At 48.7% G+C, this 27436-nt stretch overlaps 1 protein-coding gene across 2 annotated transcripts in view; it reads left to right on the top strand.

The window, feature by feature from the left end:
• RIN3 (Ras and Rab interactor 3) overlaps window positions 1–27436 on the top strand; it is a 133081-nt gene that overhangs the window by 32290 nt on the left and 73355 nt on the right. For both annotated transcript variants that reach the window (XM_043489468.1, XM_043489467.1), the window contains exon 2: window positions 9657–9864. In XM_043489468.1, the coding sequence (XP_043345403.1) occupies window positions 9657–9864 (208 nt within the window). The remainder of the gene's footprint in view (window positions 1–9656; window positions 9865–27436) is intronic.

The raw sequence follows: 27436 nt of genomic DNA, 5'->3' as shown, positions 1-27436 counted from the left end.
TCTAAGTGCTTCCTTTATCAATTGCCTCCTTATCCCTGTGTGTGTCCTGGGAGTGGGGCTGCTGGGGCCTGGCTACAGCACCCCTCTTTTGGATTTTGACAGTCTTTCAGAGCAGGCGCAGCTGTTTTTGTTCTCGTGGGGTGCTTCTCCTCCTTGGCATGCTGGTGGCATTCGGGGGGCTGAGCACTGGGTTCTCACCTATCCCAGGTCATTTCTCATGTTGGTGTGCGTAGGAGAAACAGGGCAGGACCACATGTGTGGTTAGGCCAGTGAGAATAATGATGTATTCGAGGTGTTCTTGTGTGTCTGATGCTGCTTCATGCACATTACATGTGGCAGGGATTACCAGCTCCACTGCACAGATGAGAAGACTGAGGCCCACAGAGGTTAAAAACCTCACCCTGGGTCACATGGCCAGATGTGGCAGGGCTGGGCCTGAGACTGCGTGAGTCCAAGTTTTTCATCTTTGGGCTACGTGGGATGTGAAATGACCACCAAGTCTCTAATTGTAGGGAGAAGGTGGGTGGAGACAGCCATGAGTGACTCCCCCCCCCACCCCTGTCGGGAGTATCAAGGCTCAGCTGGTTCTCCAGGATCAGACATGAGGAAAACACCCCTGGGGCCTCTGGACAGTTTTGCCCCAGCTCGAGAAATAGCTGCCACTTCAAAAGGAGGGAGGCTTTGGACTTCTGGAAGCTCAGCTTGGGCATGGAGCCCCACCAGGCAATTCAGTTATGGCTCTTAGAGGTTTACTGTCAATCACTCCCAGGATAATAGCACACAGTGTGTGCATCTCCTCTACTCCCGAGGGAAACCCTCTCTGCCTGTTATACTTACTCCCCATTTCACGGAAGAGGAGACTGGGGGTGAGTGTGGTTAGACAGGCAAATATCCTCTGAGTGAGTCAGTGCGGAGCTGGCTTTGCAGTGTGTGAAATGACCACCAAGCCGGCCCAGGAGACCCCAAAGCCACCAGCTCTCCACACATTTATGTGACAAACCAGTGTATTTCCACACAGTGGTTGATTTTAAGATGATTTTAATCATATAAGCAATGCATAATTGGCATGAAAATTTGAAACAACCCCCCTGCATGCACTTCTCAGAAATAACAGTTCTTAATGATGTCATTGGTCCCATCACTTCGTGGGAAATAGATGGGGAAACAGTGGAAACAGTGTCAGACTTTATTTTTCTGGGCTTCAAAATCACTGCAGATGGTGATAGCAGCCATGAAATTAAAAGATGCTTACTCCTTGGAAGGAAAGTTATGACCAACCTAGATAGCATATTAAAAAGCAGAGACATTACTTTGCCAACAAAGGTCCATATCTAGTCAAGGCTATGGTTTTTCCAGTAGTCATGTATGGATGTGAGAGTTGGACTGTGAAGAAAGCTGAGTGCCGAAAAATTGATGCTTTTGAACTGTGGTGTTGGAGAAGATTCTTGAGAGTCCCTTGGACTGCAAGGAGATCCAACCAGTCCATCCTAAAGGAGATCAGTCCTGGGTGTTCATTGGAAGGACTGATGCTGAAGCTGAAACTCCAATACTTTGGCCACCTCATGCGAAGAGTTGACTCATTGGAAAAGACCCTGATGCTGGGAGGGGTTGGGGGCAGGAGGAGAAGGGGACAACAGAGGATGAGATGGCTGGATGGCATCATTGACTCGATGGACATGAGTTTGAGTGGACTCTGGGAGTTGGAGTTGGTGATGGACAGGGAGGCCTGGCTTGCTGCGATTCATGGGGTTGCAAAGAGTCGGACACGACTGAGTGACTGAACTGAACTGAATGATGTCATACAGAGCTTTCAGGACATTATTTCTGTGTATGTTTATATTTCTCTGTCTCTGTGTTTATATAAATTACAAATGGGTCAACAAACTTTAATGAGCACTTTCTTTGCCAAGTACTATAAGGATACATATGCATGGGAAATTTTTAAAGTTTCTTCAAGAACCAGAATAGTGTAGAGGTTATTAGCCCAGACTCTGGATCCAGATTATCCAGATTTGAAGCCCAGCTCTGCCACTTAGAGGCTGTGTGAACTTGGGCTTCCCTGACAGCTCAGCGGGCGAAGAATCCACCTGCCATGCAGGAGCCCCAGGAACCGAGAGTTTGATACCTGGGTGGGGAAGATCGCCTGGAGAGGAAATGGCAACCCACTCCAGTATTCTTGCCTGAAAAATCCCCATGGACAGAGGAGTCTGGTGGGCTACAGTCCAAAGTGTTGCAAAGAGTCAGACATGGCTGAGCGCACACGCACGGCCTTGGATGAGCTGTTCAATCTTTCTGTGCTTCAGTGTCCTCATCTTTACATGGACTATCAGGTAGATGTGTTAGTTTCCAAGAGCTGCAGGAGCAAGTCATCACGAACCTTGCAGCTATTAACAACAGAAATGTATTTTGTCATGGTTCTGGAGGCCAGAAGTTCAAGACCAAGGGGTCAGCAGGGTTGGTTCTGTCTGGAAGCTCTGAGAGAAAATAGGAGCCGTGCCTCTCTCCAGCCTCTGGTGGTGGCCATCAATCCTCTACTTTCTTCCCTGCCTTCATGTGATTTTCTTGCATCTCTGTGTCTGTTTTGGGGGCTGCTGCATGCAGGATCTTAGTTCCCTAAACTGAGAACCCCTGCCTCCTGCAGTGGAAGCTCAGAGCCCTAACCACTGAAGCCAGAGAATTCCTCTATGTCTTTCTATGAGAACACCTCTCACTGAATTTAGGGTCCACCCTAAATCCAGAGAGCTTCTCTGGTTGCTCAGACAGTAAAGAATCTGCCTGCAATGCAGGACAGCTGGGTTTGATTCCTGGGTTGGGAAGATCCCCTGGAGAAGGGAACAGCAACCCACTCCAATATTCTTGCCTAGAGAATCCTGTGGACAGAGGAGCCTGGCAGGGTACAGTCTATGAGGTCACAAGGAGTCAGACACAACTGAGCAACTAACATGAAATCCAGAATGATGTCATCCTTAATTACATCTACAAAGATCCTTTTTCCAAGTGAGGTCATATTCACGGGGGCTGGGTGCTAGAATTTGGATTTGTCTCTCTGGGGGACACGGTGCGAGCCACTCCAGTAGGTGTGAGGATGACTGTGTGCCCTGGGCTATTGGGGATGAACAGGCACGTTGCTGCCCTGACTGGCATTTCCAGGGCCCCGCCCCTCCACCCTGGCCCCTCCCCTCCCACCCTGGCCCCTCCCACCCTGGCCCCTCCATGTCGTCTGTGTACTGACCCCCTTGTACAGAGTGATCGGGCCATCCCGTAACACTGACTGCTGGGACCGGGTCTCTTTCTCTCAATAGACCCACTTGGTCCTGGAGCGGGGGCCCGGTCAGGACTGCGGGTGGGACGGAGCTGGCCTTTTCCCAGTCCTCCCCTTCCATCCCACACTCCCCTTCCACCCCCGAGTTCCGGCCAAGTCTGCACAAGGGGGCCTTAGTTCTCCTTCCAGTGATGCGTCATTGGAACTTTCTGAGCTGCTTCCCCGGGGCCCACACAGGCAGCCTGAGGCCAGCGCCCTCGTGAGCTGGGAACTAAGGGGCCTTCTCCCAGACTGACAGCATCCAGCCAGCGCCCTGCACCCTTAGCTGACCCCACACCCAGGTGGCCCCTCGGGTGGCCTCTCCACCCCAGAGCAGCTCTCTCCTCTCTCCTCATCCAGGTTTAATAGGCCCATGACTCGATGCAGGCAGCATGCCAGGGTGGACACACCATGCCAAGTCCCTTCTTCCTCTGGGAGCTGGTAAGAAGGTCCCCAAATAAGCCAGGATGCTGAGCCCAGGCCTGGTCCCTGTGGCCCAGGGCGAGGGATTTCCTGGTGTCTGGCCACCCTGCACCTGGGTGGGGCAGCCTGGGTGTCCTCGGACAGCCCGCCCCTTGAATTGAAAGGCTGTTAGGACTGCTAATTAGAGCTGATCTCTCTATTACCCCCATGCAAGCAGAAGGGAAACAAGTCATGGAATGATTTCTGTTTCCAGTGGAATTGCCCTGAAGTTTCTGGGCTCATTATTTTGTGCTAACAGTGCCATTCATTACTCGGGGTTCCTGTGGCTGCCTTCGCAGGACCCTCAGCTGGAGCTTGGCTAGTGAGGAGGAGGGTGTGGGTCTTGGAGTGGTTGACTGTGCCAGCAGATGACGTATCGGCTGTTGCGTGGGCTCAGTGATGGTCCCTCAAAGTTCGAGCTGGTGTGGCCAAGCTATTTAATGACAGTGATCATGGCAGTGCAACAGCCCGCGTGGTGCCGGCTCAGGGCGTTTGCACCTCTGCCGTCCTGCTTGAGCCCGACAGTCCCGCCTGGAGCTCCAGCGTCAGCTCCAGCATTTAATGGTCACACGTGGGCATCCAGAAAGCTCCAGTGACCTGAGGCTCAAGGTCATCAGGGACTCAGGGGTTGGGGGGGCATCTTCCTGGCCCCATTACCCTTCCTTGGCCTGGTCAGAGCAGGTGTCCCTGCCACTCTGTCCCTCCAGGGCTCTGCTGCTCCTGTGACCTGGTGCAAGGCTCAAACCTCCCCCAGACTCAGCTGTTCCTTCGCTGACTTACAGTCCTTGCTGCAGCCTTTGAAACTTACTTCCACTCCAGCCTCCGATCCTGCCAAGCCACCACTTTACAGGGCCCCGAGCGAACCCTTGTTACTTCCACCCTCGCCCACCCAGAGGGGAAGGAGAACCCTGAACAACTTGGACAATTCCTGGAAAGCAGCATCTTAAGAGCCTTTGGCCTCTTGAGTGGTTTAGTCTGAGTGGCCACATGTAGCCCCTTCAGTGCTCATCTCTGGAAGGTTTCTGCAGTAACCCCAGGTCTTATTTGTCTTTCCACCGGCACTAGCTGAGCTCAAGTTATAAAAGGGATCCTCCAAGTTATTTGTTTCTGTGCCCCCAAATTGGCTTTTTTGTTCATGTCAAGCCATGGTTCCCCGGCACTTGAACTTGAGCTGGGCTCAGATGTTGACTTGGGTACAAGATGAGTGCAACACACAAAGGTGTACCCCAGTCTAAACGTGCTGAGTCCTAAATCAAGGCTGCAATGTGGGAGAACTCTAGGGAGAGGCGGAAAATAAGAATTCCAATTAGCGAGTTGAAAAGAGAAACAGTAGCTAGCATTTCCTGAATTGTGTGCACTCTGCCAAGTTCTTGACAGATGTCCCATCAAATTTTCACAATTATCCTATGAGGTAAGGAGTATTATTATTTTTATACAGTGAATAAATGGAAGTCCAGAGAAGTAAAGGATCTGGCCAGAGATCACACAGCCTGGATCCAAGCCTAGGGCTTGTAGTGCATCCAGCAGCCTTCTTCTGAATGAGCCCTGAAGGATGGGAAAACTTTATCCCCAACAGTTTGTTATAAAAAAAAAATACTAGACATACAGATGAGTCAAAATAATTTTGGAGTAAGCACTTACCCTTGATGTTTTTCTTTATCTGCTTTCTAAAGATATTTATTCCTGTTTCTCCGTGAGTCCACCTTATTTTTTCTGCTGCATTTTAAAGAAAGTTCTGGACACCCCAGAATATTTAGCACATGTATCATTAACTAGAGTTCAGTATTTCTTTATGGTTCTTTTTTATTGTTTTGGTGTAAAATTTACATATGATAAAATGTAAATATACCTAGCTAAGTGTACCAGCTGAACTTCATATAAATGGATACATATCATTTGTATTTTTTGGCATCTGGCTCCTTTCTCTCGCAGTGCTTTTGAGGTTTATACATGGGATGGTGTGTATCAGTGGTTCCTGTTTGTTGTTGAATATTTTTCCGCTATGTGAGGTACTACTGTCTGTTCATTCTCTGATTGATGGATGTCTGGACCAGTTTGGGGCTATTATGAATAAATCTGATATGAACACTCAAGGAGAGGTCTTTTCATGGGCATACTTTTGCCTTTATTTTGGGTACATAACTATGAGTGGAATGGCTCAGCCATGGGGCAGGTGTATATGAAAGTTGACTTGAAAAGACTGCCTTTTTTCGAAGTGGTCATACCAATCTACACCAATAAAGCGTGAGCGTTCTGTTTACTTCCCATCCTTGCCAACATGTGATGTTATCAGTCTTTTTAATTTTAGCCATCCTAGTGGTTGTGTCGTGGTATCTTATTGTGGTTTTAATTTGCATTTCCTTAATGACTAATGATGTCGAGCACTTTTTACCTGCTTCCTGGCCATGTCTTCTTCTTTGAAGCATCCTCAAAGCCCCTTTAAAAAATTAATTTGTGTGATCTCTATTAGATACATGCTTTGCAAATATTTGCTCCCAGCCTGTAGTTTGAGTCTTCAGTTTTATGTTTTGTTTTTGTTTTTGTTTTTTTTGAGTCTTCATTTTCTTCATGAGGTGTTTTCATGGGCACAAGTTTCAGTGTTTATATGACTAACTTATCCACCTTTTCCTTTATGGTTCTTGCTTTCTGTGTCTCGTCTAATAAATGTTTGCCTACCTGTTGAGAGGAGGTCACAGAGAATCTGAAGGTACTGCAGGTGGACAGAATAGCTGGAGCCAGAGTGTCAAGTGGGGATGTGCAGGTTTTGCAGGGGTGGTGGACAGCAGCCTCCTTCTGTGGGTGGGGGCTCCGAATGGGAATGCCTTCAGTATCAGGGACTGGATTGGACTCCTCCGGCAGTGGGGGCCGTTGAGGGTTTTAGAGCAGGGCAGGGACATGACCACAAAAGGAGAGATGACACAGTCCCTTTGGTGCTAGAGCCTGGGGCAGAGTTTCTACTTGCTCACCCTGAAAGCAGCAGCCTGTACCTCAAGGAGCAGGTGGGACTGCTGGGGGCTGGGGATAGGGGATTGGGTTCATCTCTGTGGGCCCAGAGGCCAGCCAGTCCCCACCACATCTTAACCAGTCCATTTCTTCTTGCCAAGAAAGCCCAGGGGCTGGTGAGAGCAAGTTGCTAGCTGGAAGCCCAGGGAAGGTGCTTACATAGGTTGATTTAGAGCCAACCCTCCCAGTAGATCCAGAATCCTTAGAGGGACCCTCCCCCCCAACCCTGGTCCCTGACCTCACCTTCTCCCACCCTCACCCTTCTACCTCCTGCCACCCCCAGGCTTCCTCGTGGTTCCTTCTGGACCAGGCAGCTCAAGCCTGCTGCTCGAGGCCTTTGCTGCCCCTGAGTCTGGAATCTTTTCCCCAGCTGTCTGCATCCAGATGTTACTCAGTCTTTTCAATGAGGGCTCCCCTGACCCCAGCCCTTTGCTTGCCGGGCTGGTGCTCAGCACCATCTAACACCCCAGGGTACCCCTTCACCGTGTCTGTGGCCTGACTCCTCTCCCAAAGATGAGGGGTTTTTCTCCTTTTTAAGCTATTTTGTTCTCTGCTCTAACCCCATGCCTGGAACAATATCTGGTGCTTTCAGGCCCTCAGACAATATTCATAGTATAAATGAATTCAAGGCGAACTTTCTCATTTTTTTCAAAGCTTGTTTGATCTTGGTTCCACAAGAGAAAATGGGGACCCTTGTCCCAAAAGTCCAGGTCCTACCTAGGCCACCTGGCAAATAGAGGAGTCTTCCAGGCTACTTCTCCTCATTGTACAGATGCAGATACTGAGGCCCTAAGAGGGAATGGATGTGCTCACAGGCTTCACTAAGCAACTAAGCCTAGTTAGTGGCAGAGAAGAAATGGGAGCCAAGTGCTCTCACTCCAGTGGCTGTTAGAGTCCTAATTGGCCTCTGAGGGGAAGCCTGGGGCCAAGCAAGAAGATTTTAGGATGACTATAAAGCCTTTTGGTGCCAGAAGATATTTTTGTGCTTCTAAGGAAGGCTAGAAGAACCTAGAAGACCAAGAGTGTGTATTTCTGGGTGATTCTGGCCTCCGCTGTCTTTACTGCTTTCCCAGAGGAGATGTGGACCATACTTCAGGGCCTGGGAAGAGGTCATGTTTGTATGAGCTGGGCTGCCCTGCCCTCAAACTCGAAATGAGAGCCAATTCCACAGCTTATAGATGCCCCCCAGCTGCCCCTCCCAGCCTCATGATGCCTGCAGCTGCCTGGACACTCCTGTTGGCCTGGTGACCTGGCACACTCTTGTGTGGACCCAGAGGAGAAATTCATAAGAACCCCCGACACACGCAACTTCCAGAGAGGGAGGGCTTCTAGAAGGATTTAGGAGTGAGGAGCATCAGAAGAGGGAATTTTTAGCACACTAATGTTGCTGGATCTCTCACTATATGTATCTTTCTAGTCTGGTCTCTGCAAAACCCAACACAGCTGGACCTGTTTAACCCCACCTTCCCAGCCTCCCCACCACCTAGAGAACTGCCAGGACCCCCGCCCTCCCCTCTAGGGAATGCTGTTCCCTCATCAGGACTCCTGGGTCCCCCATGTCCTCTGACCTCAGCAAATGGTTCCACTTTTCTGTGCCTCTAGCAGGGCTCATTCTGGCTTCATCCTGCCCCACCCTCAGGCAGCTCCTTAATAGCAAATGCCAACCTGATCTCTGGTGCAACATCTCAGGGATACAGGATGAAGGGGCACCAGCTGCATCTTCCTGGTTTTATAACTGCCCCTTTCTGTCTGATGAAGGTTTTCACCCATGGGAAGTCCCTGGTGGTCTGGTGGTTAGGACTCCGTGCTTCTACTGAAGGAAGCACAGGTTTGATCCCTGGTCAGGATGCAGCTAGAAAACAAACAAAAACCACAACCACAGTGAAAAAGGTTTTCACCCCTGCAGATACCTGGAGAGATTTTGTTCCTCCGGTAGCAGGCAAACAGACCACGCAGCCCCCACCCCACCCCCGACTCAGAATTTGAGGCACCAAGATGGTATTTCTCAGGCCTGTGATACTCCTCCTTTCCCGGGGACCCTGAACTGTTACATCCTCATCCTGAGGATTGACTGGAAGAGACACAAGGAAACCTGGAAATGTCTGTATCAGCACATCTAACCAAAATACAATGCAAGCCCCTTATGTAGTTTTACATTTTCTGGTAGTTACACTAAAAAAGGAAAAAGAAATAGGGTGAAATTAATTTTAATAATGTTCTATCTCAGTATGTCCAAAAAGATCAGTTCAATACACAATCAGTGTAAAATATTATTAATGAACTATTTTCTGGTCTTTTTCTTTTCATACCATGTCTTTGAAATCCTGTGTGTATTTTACACTTACAGTGGGTCTCAGTTCAGACAACTCACTCTTAAGAGTTTATATGACTAGTGGCTATCATATTGGACAGCACAACTCTCTGTCTTGATCTGGGTGATGGTTACGTGGGTGCAGACATATGTAAAAGTTTGTCTAACTGTATATTAAAGACTAGTGCATTTTACTGTGTGTAAATTACACTTCAGTTAAGAAGTTGTGTTTTTTTTTTTTAATTCTCTTCAGGTCTCTGCTCAAATGCCATTGTTTTCCTGAACACCCCCTGGGTTGGAATTAGCTCCTTCCATTGCACTCTCCTCCTGCTATATTTATTCTGACCTTGTACTACAGCTGGTTGTTTCTGTGTATGTCTTACTCATTTTAAGTGCCTTAAGGTGAAGATCAAGCCTTAAGGCTTGTCCATTTTTTAATTCCCCAAAAGGCCCTGGCTATGCAGATGCTGAATAAGCAAGCATGATTTATTCAGTCCAATAAGAATTGAATCCCCATTTGTTGTCAAGTCCTCTCTGGACCTGCGTCAGGATGCGCTGATCATTCTATTCTGTTCTCAGTCCTATTCCAGATGTTGGCAAAGGAGAGAGACAGGAAAAGGAGGAGGAAGATGGCATGGGGCCCGGCTTGCCAGGCACTCCCAAGAACTGCCTCCCTCGCAGGGACATCAGCGTCCTGGAGAAGCTCGTCAAGACCTGCCCGGTGTGGTTGCAGCTGGGCCTGGGCCGGGCGGAGGCGGCCAGGATCCTACATCGGGAGGCGGCCGGGGTGAGTGGGGTGGTCTCTGCACCTCGTGGCCGATGGGCGGGTACAGCTGTAAGGAGCTGCTTGCGCTCCCACGGAAAAGGAGCTGCCCTTTAGACGGCCGCCCGTTTGCTCCCTTCTCAGGTTTATCAGCGTTCCCACCAGAACTCAGGACTGAGGGACTGTTGGGCCGTCTGGTTTCTGCCTTGGAGAGCAGGTGTCCCGCTGCGGAGCCTCGGGCAGCATGGCTAGCGGGGTGTGTCTGGGTACTTGGGAGTCCCAAGCAGGACTGGCACTTCGAGAACTCAGCCAGGCATCCAGGGACTAGAGAATATCAGAGTCCGAGGGACCCGAGAAATCATTTTACATCCTCCTTATTTTACATGCGAGGATGAGGGGCTGTGTGATAGAATCGAAAGGTTTCTCTTACTTGAGTGTTTTTTTTTTTTTGGTTTTGAGTCAGGCTCCGTGAGCTGGGAAATGGCTTAAATTTTCTGAACCTCACTTTTCTCTTTGAAATGGGCCATTAATAGTATTTTCCTCCCCATGGTACAAACATTACAGAGGAAGATAGATAGGTACATAATAAAATATGAGTCAGAGCTCATCAAATCCCACTCACCTTCCACCACCCCCATACATACTACTTCCTTTAAATTTTTTTAATTTGTTTAATTTAAAAAGTGATACATATATGTATTTATTGTAAAAAAAAATATCAAGCTGGACAGAAATGATAAAGTAAGAAGTAAAGTGTCTGATAAAGGTCTTTGCCACCTACTCTTTTTCCACTTATCTACTACCCAGAAGTCTTTTTTTGTTTGGGGCTTTTTAAAATTAAGGTGAAATTCACATAACATAAAATTAGCTATTTTCAAGTGAGCAACTTAGTATGTTCACAAGGTTGTGCAAGCATCACTTCTATCTAGTTCCAAAATATTTCATTGCCCCAAGATAAAGCCCCATATCCATTAAGCAGTTACTCCCTGTCCCTTCTTCCCCTGGCCCCCGACAGCCACTGGTCTGCATCCAAGTCATTTTTGCTGAACGTGTATGTCCTGTTCATCTTGCGTTCAGACCCCCACATCTGTAATAGCTAGCATTCCCCAGAGGGTGAAAGTGTTAGTTATTCAGTCATGTCCAACTCTTTGCGACCCCATGGACTGTAACCCACCAGGCTCCTCTGTCCATGGGATTATCCAGGCAAGAATACTGGAGTGGGTTGCCATGCCCTCCTCCAGGGGATCTTCCCAACCTAGAGATTGAACTCAGATCTCCTGCATTGCAGGCAGATTCTTTACCATCTGAGCCTCCAAGAAAGCCATTCACCAAGCACTTGCTATATTCTGGGCACAGTCCAAGTTCTTCAGTGCAGTTTATCCTCACAGCGGCCCTCTGAGATAGATGTTACTGTTATGCCCATTTCACAGATAAAGTAACTGAGACAGCATGCAGCTGAGTGTCCCACAGGCTGACACAGTGAGCCAGGGCCCGAGCTGGCATTTGAACCCAGGTGGCTGGGGGGCGCCCAGGTACAGGTTTCATTTGACACGGATAGAATCACATCTTTTAGCCACTTGTGTTGCTCTCACCGTCAAGTGTGGTATGTATCGCTAAGCTCTGGGGAATAGTCCAAGCTTCTAAACACAGGAGACTCAGGTGGATAGTGGACTCATTTACCATGGACTGGATAAAATCCATCAAGTTGGCAATTGTACCTGAACTTTGGAATTACTGGAACTTATGGAGAAGATGGTGGCAGAGGATAAGATGGTTAGATGGCATCACCGACTCAATGGACGTGAAATTGAGCAGAGTCCAGGAGATAGTGAAGGACAGGGGAGCCTGGCGTGCTGCAGTCCATGAGTCACAAAGAGTTGGACACGACTTAATGACGGAACAACAAGAGCAGCAACAACATGGGGCCTCTAGCAAAGTCCCACAGAGGCCCCTGCCATAGTGAGTGGGGACCAGAGACGCCTGAAGACCAAGCAGAATCCCAAGGGAGCAAAGGGGGGCCACTCCCAGCTATGAGGTAGGTGCCCTGTGGACCTTCCCAGCCCCACCTGATCACCAGGTCAGTCTGGGAGAGAGTTAGAGGGGTCAGGCAGGGAGACTGTAGTCCTCAGGAAACTAGATCTGTTATTTCGTTCCTCCCCCACCTAAAAGGCTTTCCGTTTTGAACTGACTGAAGGCTTCAGAGCAGATGATGAAACTGCACAGAAAATAAAATTGGAGACTCACACCAGCAGGTGTTCTGATCAGCGTTCCCAGGCTGCAGACCTGGTTGGTTGTCCACTCCCCTATTAGGATCTGAGGGGAGGCTGCAGCTGAAAAACAGGCCCAAGTGCAAGGTTGCGATGCTGAGGGTGACCGTTTTCTGGACCTTTCTGGGTCATCAGGAGAAGTGTGTCCAGGCCTGTGTGTAGGTGGAGGTGGAATAGTGAGGACCTGTCCCAAGGCAAACTGCATTGGGTGTAAGTCATGCCCACTTCATCAAATGGTTCAGTCCTCAAAAAGTTTGTGATAAGCCTTACTCAAAACAATAGTAGTGGTCTGTGTAGAGCATGCTTATTAATGTCAGGCCCTGTACCAAGTACAGTATAGTATGATTGTCATCTCATTGAATCCTCGCAACAATCCTGTGAGGTGGACTCTGCCATGATCCTCATTTTACAGATAATGAAACTGAGGCTGGAGGGGGAGCGCCCTTGTTTGTGCTTCCCAAAGGCAAAAACTCAAAGGCTTCCCATGCTGAGGATTTGATTGCAAGTGGTTTATTTGGGAGGTGACCCTAGTGACCACAAGTGGGGGAAATAAGACAAGAAAGTGGAGACAGCTAATAAAATCAACCCTAACCCTAATAAAGGGCTTCCCTTGTGGCTTAGCTGGTAAAGAATCCACCTGCAATGTGGAAAACCTGGGTTCGATCCCTGGGTTGGGAAGATCCCCTGGAGAAGGGAAAGGCTACCCACTCCAGTATTCTGACCTGGAGAATTCCATGGACTATAGTCCATGGAGTTGCAAAGAGTTGGACACAACTGAGTGACTTTCACTTTCACGTTCATGCAGGTTACCCCGGGGGCACATGGAGCTGGCTTCTCCTGGGGCACTTTGGGAGTCAGGGTAGAACACACATCTCAAGGTCATTCTACCCAGAGGGCTGAGGGAGCTGGTGTTATTGACCAACTCCTGAGAGCTGCTGGTTCCGGGCAGTGGGGGATGACAGTTCATGTTCTAGCACCTCCCTTCTGCTGTCAGTATGAGAAGCTCTGACTCTGGCCAGAAATAGCTGATGGGCAAAGAGATGCCAAGCTGGCTGCTGGAAGCAGGCCTGGGGTCCACTAAAAAGAGTGGGCGGGACCCAGCAGCATCTGCCACTGGGACTGAAGTCACCTGTCCAAGGTCACACGGGTAGTGAGTTACAGGACTGAGATTTGACCCCAGTCCTAGCTAAGCCAGAGCACACCCCTCACAAGGGTGAAAGTTAGTAGCAGGAAAGAAAAAGAAGTGACTTTCTGAGGTCAACCAATACCAGATGGGTGTGGGTATGAGACATGTACGAAGATGGGTAAACTATGATCTTACCACTGTTTTCTCAGAGTGTCTGGGAGGGTGGGTTCTATGCATGGATATGAATGAGATGGCACGGGGAGGAGATGTCTAAGTGCTATGTGAAAGGCAGGACAGCGAGGGACCTGGAAGAGGGAGGGAACATGTCCAGGTGGGCTGATCCAGGCAGACTTCCTGGAGGAGGCAGATGCTGAGCCCTGTGTCCAAAGCCTTGAGTCTGATCCCAGGAGTGAGACCACAGGCTACTGTTAAGACCACAGGTTGGAAGCTGGAGGAGGTCAGCTGGGCCCTGCCCACTGCTGCCCCCTTACTGCCCCCTCTGTGGCCACAGGGATTGGGGCAGCCCCGAGGACCATAGAACTGGAGGAGACACCTTCTGTTCACTTCTCTGCCCTCACCCCTACTCCTCCCCATGAGCTTCTGTATTTTCAAGCAGAAAGCAAAGCCCTAAGGCTCGTGCTCTGATACAAACTTGTCCCGCTTTTACCCAAAGTTGTTCTTTGCATGATCTTATTTGATTCTCACAGTGACTTCTTTCTGGTTGGTATTATTGGCATTTCCATTTCCAGGTAAGAAAATGGAGGCACAGAGAAGTTAAGTCACTTGCCTGAGGTCACACCGCTAGAAAGTGCAGAGTCTGCACGGTGTGATCTGCAGGGATGCTGGGAAGGCCCTTTGCTGTATATTATCACTCTCAGGGAACTATCTGAATTTCCATCAGTGCAATGGCTTCATAGTTTTTAAAGATACAGACACTGAATAGCCCCCAGGCTGTGAGAGTTCAGAGGGTCCTCAGAGATCACAGGGCCCCACGCCCTCATGACGCTGATGAGGGAGAGTGCTTCATCGTGTCTGGGGCCAGTGGTCAGGAGACTGGCGATCCCGCCCCTTTGTCCCAGCTATCTGTATGACCTTGACCACATTCCCCCACCCCCACCCCCGCCCAATCCCTCCCCATCTCCTGCAGCCTGCTTCTCTGATAAGGTGCTGGGAACATATTGGCCCATCTTTGATTTGCATGGACCCAGAGCAAAGCAGTCAAAAGCCACCTTTATTCACTCTACACCCAAAGGGTGGGGTGTTTTTTCTTTTAGTTTTATTTTAGAAGTCTTCTGTTTACAAAGAAGTTACCAAGATAGTTCAGAGAGTTCCCTTATGTACTTCTCACCCAGTTTCTCCCACTGTTAACATCTAACAATAGTCTGGTACATTTGTCACAGTTAATGAACCAATATTGCTACATTTTTACCTAATGTCATTTTGTGTTTCGGGATCCCCTCCAGGGCACCACATCACATATACTCACAAGTCTCCTTAGGCTCCTCTTGGCTCAGACTTTGTTTTTGACGATCTTGACAGCTTTGAGGAGTACTGGTCATGCGTTTTGTAGAATGTCCCGTGATTTGTCAGATGGTTAGACGGGGGTACAGGTTTGAGGGAGGAAGATCCCAGAGCCAAAGTGCCATTCTCATCCCACTGTGACTAAGGTAAGTATTATCAACATGACATCACTGTGGTTGTTGACCTTGATCACCTGTCAGGGTCCACTGTAAAGTTACTCCTTCCCCTCCTGCTTCCATACCATCCTCTTTGGAAGGAAGAGTGGGGACTTGTGCTCCTCCTCCCTGAGGGTAGAGCATCTGTGTAAATTATTTGAAATTCTTCTGCACAAAGGATCTGTCTCTTCTCCATTTATTTAGTTATTCAGTCACTTACTTTATCAGTATTGACTCACAGATATTTATTTTATGCTTTGAGTTATAATTCAGTGTTGTCATTGTTGTTTAGTTGCTAAGTCATGTCCATCTCTTTTGCAACCCCGTGGACTGTAGCCCACCAGGCTCCTCTGTCCATGGGATTTCCAAGCAGGAATACTGGAGTGGGTTGCTATTTCCTTCACCAGGGCTCCAGCAGATCTTCCCAACCCAGATCAAACCTGCATCTCCTGCATTGGCAGGTGGATTCTTTACCACTGAGCCACAGGGAGGCCCAATATAGCCCAATACTACTATAATTATTTTGTTGCTCAAATTGTTTCAACTTGGGCCACTGGGAGCTCTTTCTGTTTGTTTCTGTGTCCCTTTGATGAACTCCCATCATTCTGTGTGTGTTTTACTTATTTGTTTGTTTGGAGTACTTCCTCACTTTCTTACACTAAAAGATGCTCTAAACTGTCTTATATATTTCTTGCCCTAGTCCTAGGCTCAGCCATTTCTCACTGGGAAATAATATTAGAAACTAAGATCTGGCACTCAGTGTTGCTACTGGGGTATCATTGCTTTTAGACCTCAAGGTGGTCTTTTAATGAATGAAACCTCTTGTAAGATTGCTTTTTGTAGTGAGGGGTTAGCAAGAGCTGCAGTAACCTGAGTTGTGATATGGACCAACCACATTCAAGGCATCTTCCTCTACTGTGAGCCCAAGGATGCCAATTCCATTCAATATTAGTTTGGCAAAAGCATCAGTGAAGCTGCTTTTCTCGCCTTCAGGGTGCTAGGACCAGGGTAGAAATCACAGCCAGCAGGTCTGCTGTGTTGCCAAGAGCTATCTCTCATCTTTCCAACAGCCCTGCAGAACAAGGGGCGGGCTCTTTATTTTATTTACTTATTTTTAATTTTTATATTTTGGTCACACTATGTGGCTTGCAGGATCTTAGTTCCCTAACCAGGGATCAAACCCGGGCCCCTGCAGTGAAAGCACCAAGTCCTAACCACTGGACCACCAGGGAATTCCCGGGGGCTCTCTATTTTATAAGTGAGGAAACTCACTTCTGACGGTAAGGAACCTACCCTGAGTAATATGGCTACTAAGTGATAGAGTGTGATTTGCACTAACTGCCTTCAAAGACTTAAAAAACAAACAAAAAAAAAATACACAAAAAAACCCCACGATGTCTCAGCCTTATCCCCCAAAATGCATATTTCTTTGGTTTAGAGTGGGGCTCAGCCATCAGCAAGGTTTTCAAGTTCCCTCAGTGATTCTGATGTGCAGCCAGGATTGAGAAACCCCACTCCTTGCCAGACTACAATCTCATTGTACATCACAAAGGTGGGCTGCATATCCAAACTGGGCTTCAGCCACCAGACCCCCGACCTCCACGGGCACTGATGCCCCTGCACGTGTGAACTCCATTAAGAACTAGCCACTTCTGTTCCAGCCCTGAAAAGCATGATTGGAAAATTTCCCCAAGCAACTGGAAAATAGTCCTAAAATAACAAAAGTGGAAAAGCAGACAGCTCTGGATTGACCAGGCCAAAAAGGGATAGTAAAAACAAAACCATTTATAGTGTATTTAGCTTTGCGTTTTTATGTTTTTATTTGGAGAGAAGGAAGGGCACGCAGTAGCTGCATTCTCTCCCTAAGCATATTCTGTCCCAGCTGTTACTGAAATCAGCTGGTCTTCCCAAAATTCATCATGCTGTCTGAAGGTGGACAGGGAGGGGCTCGCATGCCAGCCAGGGGCTCAGCACTCCTGGACTGCAGTGATTTACCTATAAAACTAACCCTGAGGTTTGGGAAAGATCCCAGGCCACTGATGCTGGGAGAGAATCTTCTAGATGGAGAGTCCTGGACCCTTTTGTCCCTCTCCCGGACTAGACTGGAAAAGCCAGCTCAGAGAGGGGAAGTGACTTGCCGAAGGACACAGCAAGCCAGGGTCAGTACTAGGAGGGACACCGTGTCTGGCCTCACGGCCCAGAGCTCTGGCCATGACCCCGCTGTGGCTTCAGGAGGTGGGGATGGGCGAATCCTAGCTCTTCAAAGAAAACTGGATCCTCAGAGCATGGGGTGGGCATGTCACCCATCGGTTTATACAGTTGGGGGAAGAGGATTCTTCTGCTTTTTGCAAGTTCCTAATCTAGTGTATTGGGGAGCTGACAAAAGGGGAATAAATAAAGAGGGAACAGAAGGAGTGGGCTGACTCAAATGTCGGCTCAACAAGGCACCAGATGACACTTCTACCCGTAGAGGAGAGAGGTTGAGTGAGGACGCTGGGGCACAGCAAGCTTTGGCCCCGCTTAATCAGGGAAGGCTTTCGGGAGCACTCGCTCAGGGAGGGTCCAAGTGTGGGCATGAGTGTGACCTGCTCCGTCCTAATGACCCCGGGCAGCCCACATACAGGGATCTTGGCAGTGGACAGAGAAGGCTCCGGGGCCTGGACCTGTCACCTCGTGTTCCCTCTCTGCTCACCTTGAGCTCATTCTTTCACTTGGGACTGAGACATGAAGTCTGGAGCTGCTAGCGAGGATGGCTTTGCCTGTCCAAGGTGCCTGGTGCTCAGTATGTTACCTTTCTGACTATAGAACCATCTAAGAATGAGAAGATGGGAATGCCACCTCCACACCGCAGGGGACTCTGAGGCAGGTAGAGACACCATACATTGTGTGCATGCTAAGTCGCTTCAGTTGTGTCCAACTCTTTATGACCCTATGGATTGTAGCCCACCAGGCTCCTCTGTCTATGGGATTCTCCAGGCAAGATTACTGGAATGCATTGCCATGCTGTCCTCCAAGAGATCTTCTCAACCCAAGGATCAAATGCAAGTCTTATGTCTCCTGTGTTGGCAGGCAGGTTCTTTACCACTAGTGCCATCTGGAAAGCCCCATACCATATATTGGGTGCTTATTATATAGCAGGCACTCTACTGAAGTCACCTGGGCACTTTCAATATCCTTTGAGGCACTGGGTCAGCTGGGAATGCTTTCAGTTCAAGTAATACCTAGCCTATGGTAGCTTCAACCATAAGGTGACTATTGCTTACCTAATGAGAAATCTGGAGGTTTGGCGTCTAGGGCTAGTTTAGTGGTTAAGTGATGACAGTGAGAGACTTTATTTTTTTGGGCTACAAAATCACTGCAGATGGTGACTGCAGCCATGAAATTAAAAGATGCTTATTCCTTGGAAGAAAAGCTATAACCAACCTAGACATCATATTAAAAAAGCAGAGACATTACTTTGCCAACAAAGGTTCATCTAGTCAAAGCTATGGTTTTTCCAATAGTCATGTATGGATGTGAGAGTTGGACTATAAAGCAAGCTGAGTGCCAAAGAATTGATGCTTTTGAACTATCGTGTTGGAAAAGACTCTTGAGAGTCCCTTGAACTGCAAAGAGATCAAACCAGTCCATCCTAAAGGAGATCAGTCTTGAATACTCGTTGGAAGGACTGATGCTAAAGCTGAAGCTCCAATACTTTGGCCAGCTGATGTGAAGAACTGACTCATGGGTGAAGACATTGATGCTGGGAAAGATTGAAGGTAGGAGGAGAAGGGGATGACAGAGGATTAGATGGTTGGATGGCATCACCTACATGATGGCATGAGTCTGAGCAAGCTCTGGGAGTTGGTGATAGACAGGGAAGCCTGGTGTGCTGCAGTCTATGGGGTCACAAAGAGTCAGACATGACTGAGTGACTGAACTGACTGATGTCTTCAAGACCCAAGTTCTTTCCACATTTCTGTTCCCTCATTTTCAAGGCTGGCTTTTAAGGCTCTCGGGTTTGTCACTTCATGGTTACAAAATAGTGGCTGCAGCTCCAGCCATCTCATCCATTCAAAAGAAGGAGGTCATGGGCAAAAGGCTTTCTTCTCTTAGGATCAATCTTTTTGTCAGGGAACAGATGTTTTTGCAGATACCTTACTGACCACTCCTGACTGTGAGGGTAGCTGGGGAAGGGAGTGAGTGGCAGAGGTCAGTTAGCAAGGAGAGGGAGGGGACTGGTTCTCAGGGAGCTAACTCATAGTGACCATCACAGACAGGAACTATCATGATCCCATTTTGCAGAGCAAAGAGCAGCCCCAGAGCAGTCACACAGCTCAGAGTGGCCAACTAAGAACCGAACTCTATAGAGTCTGGCTCCAGAGCCCATTGACTGAAGTCTTACACAGAAGGGCCCCAAGGCCCACCACTCTGAACCTTCCCCTTTCTCTCTCTCTCTTTGCCAGTCCTCTCCTGCACTGTTTTCTCGTCTGTACAAGGGGTAAAATATTCTAAACCCCAGGGAAGGAGTTCCTGCAAGGTATTTAAAACCTCCAGCCAGGTGTCTGACATGCTCAGAAACATGCTCAGCTGACACTTGGTGGGTTGACTGGGTTGGAGGACATGTAGGAGATTACAACCCCAGCCTGAAGGTCATAGGCTTTGCATTCTTGTCCTGGCTCTGCCAACAACAAATAATGTGACCTCAGGATGTTTTTTTGCATCTCTGGGTCTTGGTTTCTTTAGCTGTAGAGTGAGGAGCTGGTTACATCTGTAGCTTTTAAATTTCCCCACTGAGATCTGGGGGCCCCTCAGCAGCACCTAATAGAAGGAAAGTGGGAGATACCCAAAGGATGAGAGCCTATCTCCTCATACCCCACAGCTATACCATTATCTACTGTGGTATATGAACCACTCCAAGGTCCAGTGGCTTGAAACAGTCACCATTTGATTTTCTCAGGATTATGTAGATCAGCAGTTTGGGCTGGGTTCTGCTGAGTGGTTCTTCTGCTGGTCTCTCCTGGGATCAACCAAACAGCTGTAGTCATCTGGCAGCTTGACTAGGTTTGGATGTCCTGAAATGGCCTTGACTACCTGTCTGGCAGGCTGTGCCCGCTGTGGGCTGGGCCTCATGACTCCAGCAGAGCTGCTCAGCCTTCTGCATGTGACAGTTATGGTTCAAAAGGGTGAACATGGAAGCTGACATGCCTCCTAAGGCCTAGGCTTAGAACTCAACACCACCACGCTGCTGCATTCTTTTGGTCAAAAGCAAGTCCCAGGCCAGCCTTCCAGGTGCAGGGAAATAGGTTCTGCCTCTTGAAGGAAGGAGCTGCAAAGAATTTCTGGCCATTTTTAATCTGCTGCATAGATAATCTTTGATTCTGTCTTCCTAGCTCTTTGTTTGGAAAAAAAGATACATAGTAATAATTTTATTAATAAGTATCATTTATTTGTCAAATGAGATTGAAAGTGAAAGTGTTAGTCATTCAATGTGTCCAACTCTTTGTGACCCTGTGGACTATAACCTGCTAGGCTCCTCTGTCCCTGGAATTCTCCAAGCAAGAATACTGGAGTAGGTTGCTATTTCCTTCTCCAGGGGAAGGTACAGTTGCTACTATTTGCAAATAAAAATCTTAGCATGTGGTTTAGTGTTCAGTAAGTGGTAGCAGTCTATAATAATAGTGATAAAAAAAGTGCATACTCTGTGCCAAGCATTCATACATGTGGTCAACAATTCTCATGGAAACCCTGAGAGATGGATATTATTATACTCAGGCTCAGATGAGGAAATTGAGGCCAAAGAAGTAAAAGTAACTTGCCTACGGACACACAGCTGATAAAGATCAGAGCTGGGATTCAAGTCCCCCTGGGGCTCAAAAAGTGGGCTGCCAGGAGATGGGCAGGTAGAAAGAGAAATAAGATGGGCTTGGGAAGTTTGCATATGGACCCCCCCGAGGGTGCTGGAGTGGGAGCTCTGGGTGGCACACCCAGCCCATTAGCCTTCTGGGTGCTCACCTGCAACAACCACTGTGGGCAGCATCTCTGTAGAGGATAAGCAGTGGACACCCAGAGAGGATGAGGGGCAAGGGGAACATGGGCAATTTACTCAGATGCTCTTCTCCTGGTACCAGCTTTGGCTGAACTGCTGGGTTTAAGCACAGGAGTTGCACCCTAATCTAGAACACTCTGCATATGTTCTTGCAGTGAGTCGTACAATGACACTGTTTTTGAGGTGCTATCTGTGAATACTTCCTAGAAGGGACCCTGTGACTAGCTGAGCAGCTAAACCTCCCCAAAGAGGAATGCAGAACAGACCACCTTATTCCAATGGATAATGACCAGTGCAGAGCACTGACCGGGGTTCTGCCTATAGCAGGCCCCTGTGAGTGCCCTCTCCCTCACTGCCATCTGGGCAGGGAGGGTCAGAGGACTCCTTGAGCCTCCCTCCCTTCTCTCCCCCTAACATATTCACCTCCCCAAACCCCTCACCCAGTGCATTATCTTAGTTTTTCAGATAAGAGCCCCAGGACTTGGCCATGGCAAAAGGAAGTGCTATAGAAGGCTCTGTGGTCATGCCCAAAAGGGTGGGTGTTGGGCACTCAGAATTGGGAACCTGAGCCCAGCCTGGGGTACTTTCCACCCCAGTCTGCACCCCTGCCCTGCAAAGACTAGTTAACACAGACTCGATGGCAAGAGATAAGTGAGATGTTCTCGGTGACGCCCAGGTCTGCATCTTGCTTCTGCATTTCCTGTTTGCATGTTCTTGGGTTTCTTTAACCTCTCTGTGCCCTGAGTCTTCACCCATCAGAAGGAATGGTAATAGTGCCTACCTCACCCAGCCGTGAGGGAGCTGGATGATGCAAGGTGTAAGTAAGGTGCCTGGTCCAGAGCACAGACGTCAGCTGCCATTTACATTTCTGCTCCTTACTTGCAGCTGAACCCCTTCTCAAGGAAATCCGTTCTGAGTCTTTTTCACAAGAAACACATGTGGTAGGCTGAGCCCCAGTTCTAGATGGAGCCTGAGACTGGGAGGTTGAGGAATGTAAACCAGCCATGGTCAAGGATTGCAGAAGCAGATGGAAAATAAATTCTTAGTGAGTATCGGTAGAAACCCTTTTACCCCACTGGGTGGCTTCCTACATAACATCTCAGTTACCCCTTCCAACACAGAAGGGCAGGGCTTTGGTTTCATTTCTTGTTTCTGCTAGGTGGTCGTGGGTGTTATTCCAATTTACAGATAGAAACACTGAGGCTCAGAGAAGCTACGGAATGACCCAAGGCCACAGAGCTCATAGCAGGCTGCACAGGGCCCTCTGGGAGCCCAGGAAGAAATGCAGATGGTGACAGATCTTGACTGTCAAATGCGGATTTGACTCTTCCTGCAGCTGGATGAGTTCCTGTCAGAGGGCTCTTATCTCCCTTCTTTCTCTCTGTGGAACAGGAGGGTGGAGAACAGGGTCAATGTCTCAGCAGAGTAAGGAAATCTGGAAATGGTTACGTGCTGGGTGTGAAAGAGCCAGTTAGGTTGCAGGGTGGAATTGCAGGAGGCCCCAGTTGAGGCTGCCAATGGTGATTTGTCATTGCAGTCACCCTGGGGTGGGGTCGGTGGGGGTCAGATAGTCCAGGAAGAAGGAAGCCATCAGTAGAGTAAGATATCTACGTTGGAGACTTCCCTGACAGTCCAGTGGTTAAGATTTTGCCTTCCAATGCAGGGAGTTATGGGCTCAATCCCTGGTTGGGGAGCTGAGATCCCATATGCCTCGTGGCCAAACTAATCATAAAACAAACAATACTGTAACAAATTCAATAAGGACTTTAAAAATAACCCACATCAAAAATAAATAAATAAATAAAAGATATGTTGTACGTGTGGCCCTGGCCCTCCATCCATCTCCATCTCTCTTGCTCCAATAAAAAATAATCCATCCTTCTGATAGGTATCCTTATTATCTTGTTTTGTTCTCGTGTATTTTCTTTTGTGGAAAAAAACAAAACAAAAACTGATTGGTGGCATTTTCCCCAATGGGTCATGTTTGAAATCACTTCCTTCCCTCCTGGGCCAGATGGCAAGGGGCATGCACATATGCTTCTGAACAATGACCTGGGCTTGTGTCCTCTCCCACCCCCACCCCAACACACATATGTACGCCACCCTTGTAAAGAGAGTTCTTGTCCTCCAGAGACAGAATTTATGCTAGTTTGGTTTTAGTTCAGGAGGGCGCCAGCCTCAGCTCCTGCCTGGGCTCAGGGTCGAGGATCCAGCTTTGCTGTCTGTGTGCACTTGTGCACACACTCATACACATTCACTCTCCTCTTGAACAGTTCTCCGATGTCAACCGTCCTACAGTTGTAGGATGTCCTACAATTCAGTTCTGACACTACCCAAAGTGAACACAGACCCCATAAGTTAAAGGGAAGGTTCCTCCAAAGACCACTCTTCCTGCAGATGCCAGACACAAGTGGGGTCCCCAGGATCCCCACACTTCTGACTTGACTACAAACATGACCCCCTCTTTAGATCTGATAATTTGCTAGAAAGATCCAGAGGACTCACTGAAAGCATTATGCTTATGTGGACAGTTTGATTATAAAACTCAAGAGCAGCTGAGCGAGAGACACACAGGGCTGAGGTCTGGGTGGGGAGGGCCCCACGGAGCCCCCATACCCTCGCCCCATGGAATCTGGGCACAGCACCCTCCCCACATTATCAGTGTGTTGCCAACCAGGAGATTAAATCATTGCCCCGGGCTTGACCTCTCTGCAGTCCCTCTTCCCTCCCCAGAGGTAGAAGTGGGTCTGTGGGTTCCAGTCCTCTAATTATGTGACCGTCTCTCTGGAGCAGCCCCTTCTTTAAGGTCCTATCTGAGCCACCTGTTAACATAAACTCATATGTGGTCCAAAGGGGCTCTTTATGAACTATGAAAGCCCCCATCACACAGGAAATTCCAAGGGCTTCGGAAGCTCTGTGCCAGGAACTGGGGACAAAGACCAGATGTATTTTTTTATAGCACCCACAGGGTTATTCTCACACACACACACACACACACACACACACATACTCATTCTCTCTCTCTCTCACACACACATACACACTCATTCTCTCTCTCTATCACACACACACACACACACATACTCGCTCACTCCCACATTCCCTCACACATGCTGATTCCCATGGGCCTGATAGGTATGAGGTACCTGGATCTTGATGAAAGTGAAAGAGGCGAGTGAAAAAGCTGGCTTAAAGCTCAACATTCAAAAAACGAAGACCTTGGCTTCTGGTCCCATCACTTCATGGCAAATAGATGGGGAAACAATGGAAACAGTGACAGACTTTATTTTCTTGGGCTCCAAAATCACTGCAGATGGTGACTGCAGCCATGAAATTAAAAGATGCTTGTTCCTTGGAAGAAAAGCTATGACCGATCTAGACAGCATATTAAAAAACAGAGACATTACCTTGCTGACAAAGATCCATCTAGTCAAAGCTATGGTTTTTCCAGTAGTCATGTATGGATGTGAGAGTTGGAACATAAAGAAGGCTGAGCACTAAAGAATTGATGCTTTTGAACTGTGGTGTTGGGAGAAGACTCTTGAGAATCCCTTGGACTATAAGGAGATCAAACCAGTCAATCCTAAAGGAAATCCGTCCTGAATATTCATTGGAAGGATTGATGCTGAAGCTGAAACTCCTATACTTTGGCCACCTGATGTGAAGAACTGACTCCTTGGAAAAGACCCTGATGCTGGGAAAGATTGAAGGCAGGAAGAGAAGGGGATGACAGAGAATGAGATGGTTGGATGTCATCACCAACTGGATGGACATGAGTTTGAGCAAGCTCTGGGGGTTGGTGATGGACAGGGAAGCCTGGCGTACTGCAGTCCATGGGGTTGCAAAGAATCAGACACGACTGAGCGACTGGGCTGAACTAATGCTTACCTGTATCTCTGAAGAGAAGCCAAAGTGACCTCTTTTCTTTGAAAGGTGCATTCGTAGGGGCAGTTCAGGTCCAGGTGAATATATCAGCTTAGAGATGTTGCTGCTCATAGCAGTCAAGGTTGTGCCAGGAGTGCAGAGAGGCACCTAGAGGCGAGCCCGCCTCCTGCTAGGTCCCCGAGGAGGTGCCTTCTAGGTGGGGTGCCGGCACCCCCACCCACGGCCCATTTCTGCCCCAGAAGCCTCTCTATTGCCTTCCTCCACTCACTGGGTTCGCAGATTGTCTCCAGCCCTGTGCGAGGAGAGGCTGGTAACCTCATTTCTGACCTCAGTTCAAGGACTAATGGATACCTTGTATCTCTGCTCCCAGAGGCACTCTCCCAGAGAGCAGATGCTTAAACCAAGAGACCACGCCCTGTGGGCCAGGTACGGGGCTCAGGATCTCGCGCTAAAGGGCCTGAGCTCAGATCCCAGGCCCAGCCCTAAAGAGCCTGGCGGGCTATGGTCCACTAGAAGAAAGTGTTAGTTGCTCAGTCATGTCTGACTCTTTGCGACGCCATGGACTGTAGCCCACTAGGCTGCTCTGTCCGTGGAATTCCCCAGGCAAGAATACTGGAGTGAGTTGTCATTTCCTCCTCCAGGGGATCTTCCCAACCCAGGGATTGAACCTGGGTCTCCTGAATTGCAGATAGATTCTTTATCATCAGAGCCACCAGGGAAGCCGCAAGGGGCTATGGTCCATATGGTTACAAAGAATCGGACATGAATGAAGCAACTTAGCATGCATCGACAATTTAATGACATTGAATTAGCAATTCTAATACTATAGCATTATCATCATAAATTTGTCGTTGTTGTTCAGTCTAAGTCAAGTCCGACTCTTTGCAACCCCATGGACTGCAGTACGCCAGGCTTCCCTGTCCTTCACTGTCTTCCAGAGTTCAGTCACTTTCATGTCTATTGAGTCAGTGATGCCATCTAACCATCTCTTCTGCCTCCCTCTTCTCCTTTTGCCTTCAGTCTTTCCCAGCATCAGGGTCTTTTCCAGTGAGTCAGTTCTTCGCATCAACTGGCCAAAGTATTAGAGCTTCAGCTTCAACATCAGTCGAGTAGTAATCAGTTGGAATGACAGAGAATTTGGAGCATTGCCCAGGAGGTGGTGGGACAGTGCCTTGGAGGGAGAAGGGAAGAAGCACCATCTCCATGTTGCTCCAGAGCCTCTTATGCTTGGGGCCATGTGCTCTGGAGGTCCCAGTGGCCCTGCTCCCCAAATTTTTCTCAGCATCTTTGACCAGGCTCCTGGTCTTCAAAACTCTAGCCTGGGCTCTTGGGAGGGGCTTAGACCCCTTGTTGGGGATTAGTGGGGAGGAGGGGGGGACACAGTGACCAAGTCCTTTCTCAGGAAAGGAAGGACCGACCCTACCCTGGCGGGAAGACCACTCCTCTCCCTCTTCCCCAGGTGGACGCCATGCCCTGGGAGGCTGGGGAGATTCCAGAAGGTGTCTGTTATCACCTGGAATGAGGGATGAGCCTGAGTGGGGCCAATGGAGACTAAAAAGAACATTTTTAAAATGACAGAGTCTGTGAAAGGAAGCAGGGGCTCCCTCCCCATGATGGCCTTCTGGGGTTGGAGGGCACAGTCCCAGGGCGGCTGTGGCTATGACAAGGGAAAACTTCAGAGTCTCAGTCTCTTTAGCTGAGCACAGTGGTCATCTGGAGCAGGAGAAGTAAAGGTGAAGCATCTATAAACTTGCTGGCTCTGGTTTAGACTTCAGGCTCTGGTTTAGACTTCAGGTAATGCTTGGTTACTACAGCACAGATAGGTCCTCAGGGCTCAGAAGCATCATTTTCGACTAGAGTAAATCCACAGGAGAAGAAAGGACAAGTTCCCCCCAGGCGGGATGTGGGGAACAGAGAAGGGCTGCAGGGCCTGGGGTCCAGAGCGTGGATACCAGTGACCTGGGCTGAATCCCAGCTCTACCCCATCAGCTGTGAGGCTTTGGCCAAGAACAGCCTTCAGGGTGTGTCCTGGGGCCCAAGCCCATACAGGTATTTCCTCAGTCAGTCTTCACATCAGCCTGAAGAGCCAGGTCCTGTTAGAGTCAGGGAGCATCTCAGTTCCTTCATCTGTGAAGCAGGGATAACAGCAAAACTCAACGTCACAGGGTTATTGGGAGGATTAAGCAAGTAAACATATGCAAAGCATTCCTAACAGTTGCTGTCACAGCACCAGCTGTATATTAGTTATTTGCTATTTTTGTTTCCATGGGGAAAAAAATAGTGTGACTTGACTAATATCTATGATTGTTTCCAGCCTCCCCCAGAGCATATGTGGTAGGGCGTGAGTTGAAATTCAGCCATTACGTTTGTGCTTTTCTAGAAGTAGTCCCCAGACCTCTACCTGTACCAGATTCAGCCGATTCCAGACCCACCCCCGCCCCCAACAAACCAGCATCTCAGAGGGTGGGGACACAGGAATCGGCCTTGATTTAGCTGATCTTCACTTCCATACACAAATGAGAAACTGAGGCTCAAGGATCCACGGCACATGGGCCAGGTGACACACGGCTCTTGGGACAGAACCCCTACTTGTCCTTGGGAATGCTTAACTCCA

The sequence above is a fragment of the Cervus canadensis genome, chromosome 17 (assembly GCF_019320065.1).
Source record: "Cervus canadensis isolate Bull #8, Minnesota chromosome 17, ASM1932006v1, whole genome shotgun sequence".
In the NCBI taxonomy this organism is placed as follows: Eukaryota; Metazoa; Chordata; class Mammalia; order Artiodactyla; family Cervidae; genus Cervus; species Cervus canadensis.
The sequence above is the reverse complement of the archived record's forward strand: the minus strand, read 5'-3'. Positions and strand labels throughout refer to the sequence as shown.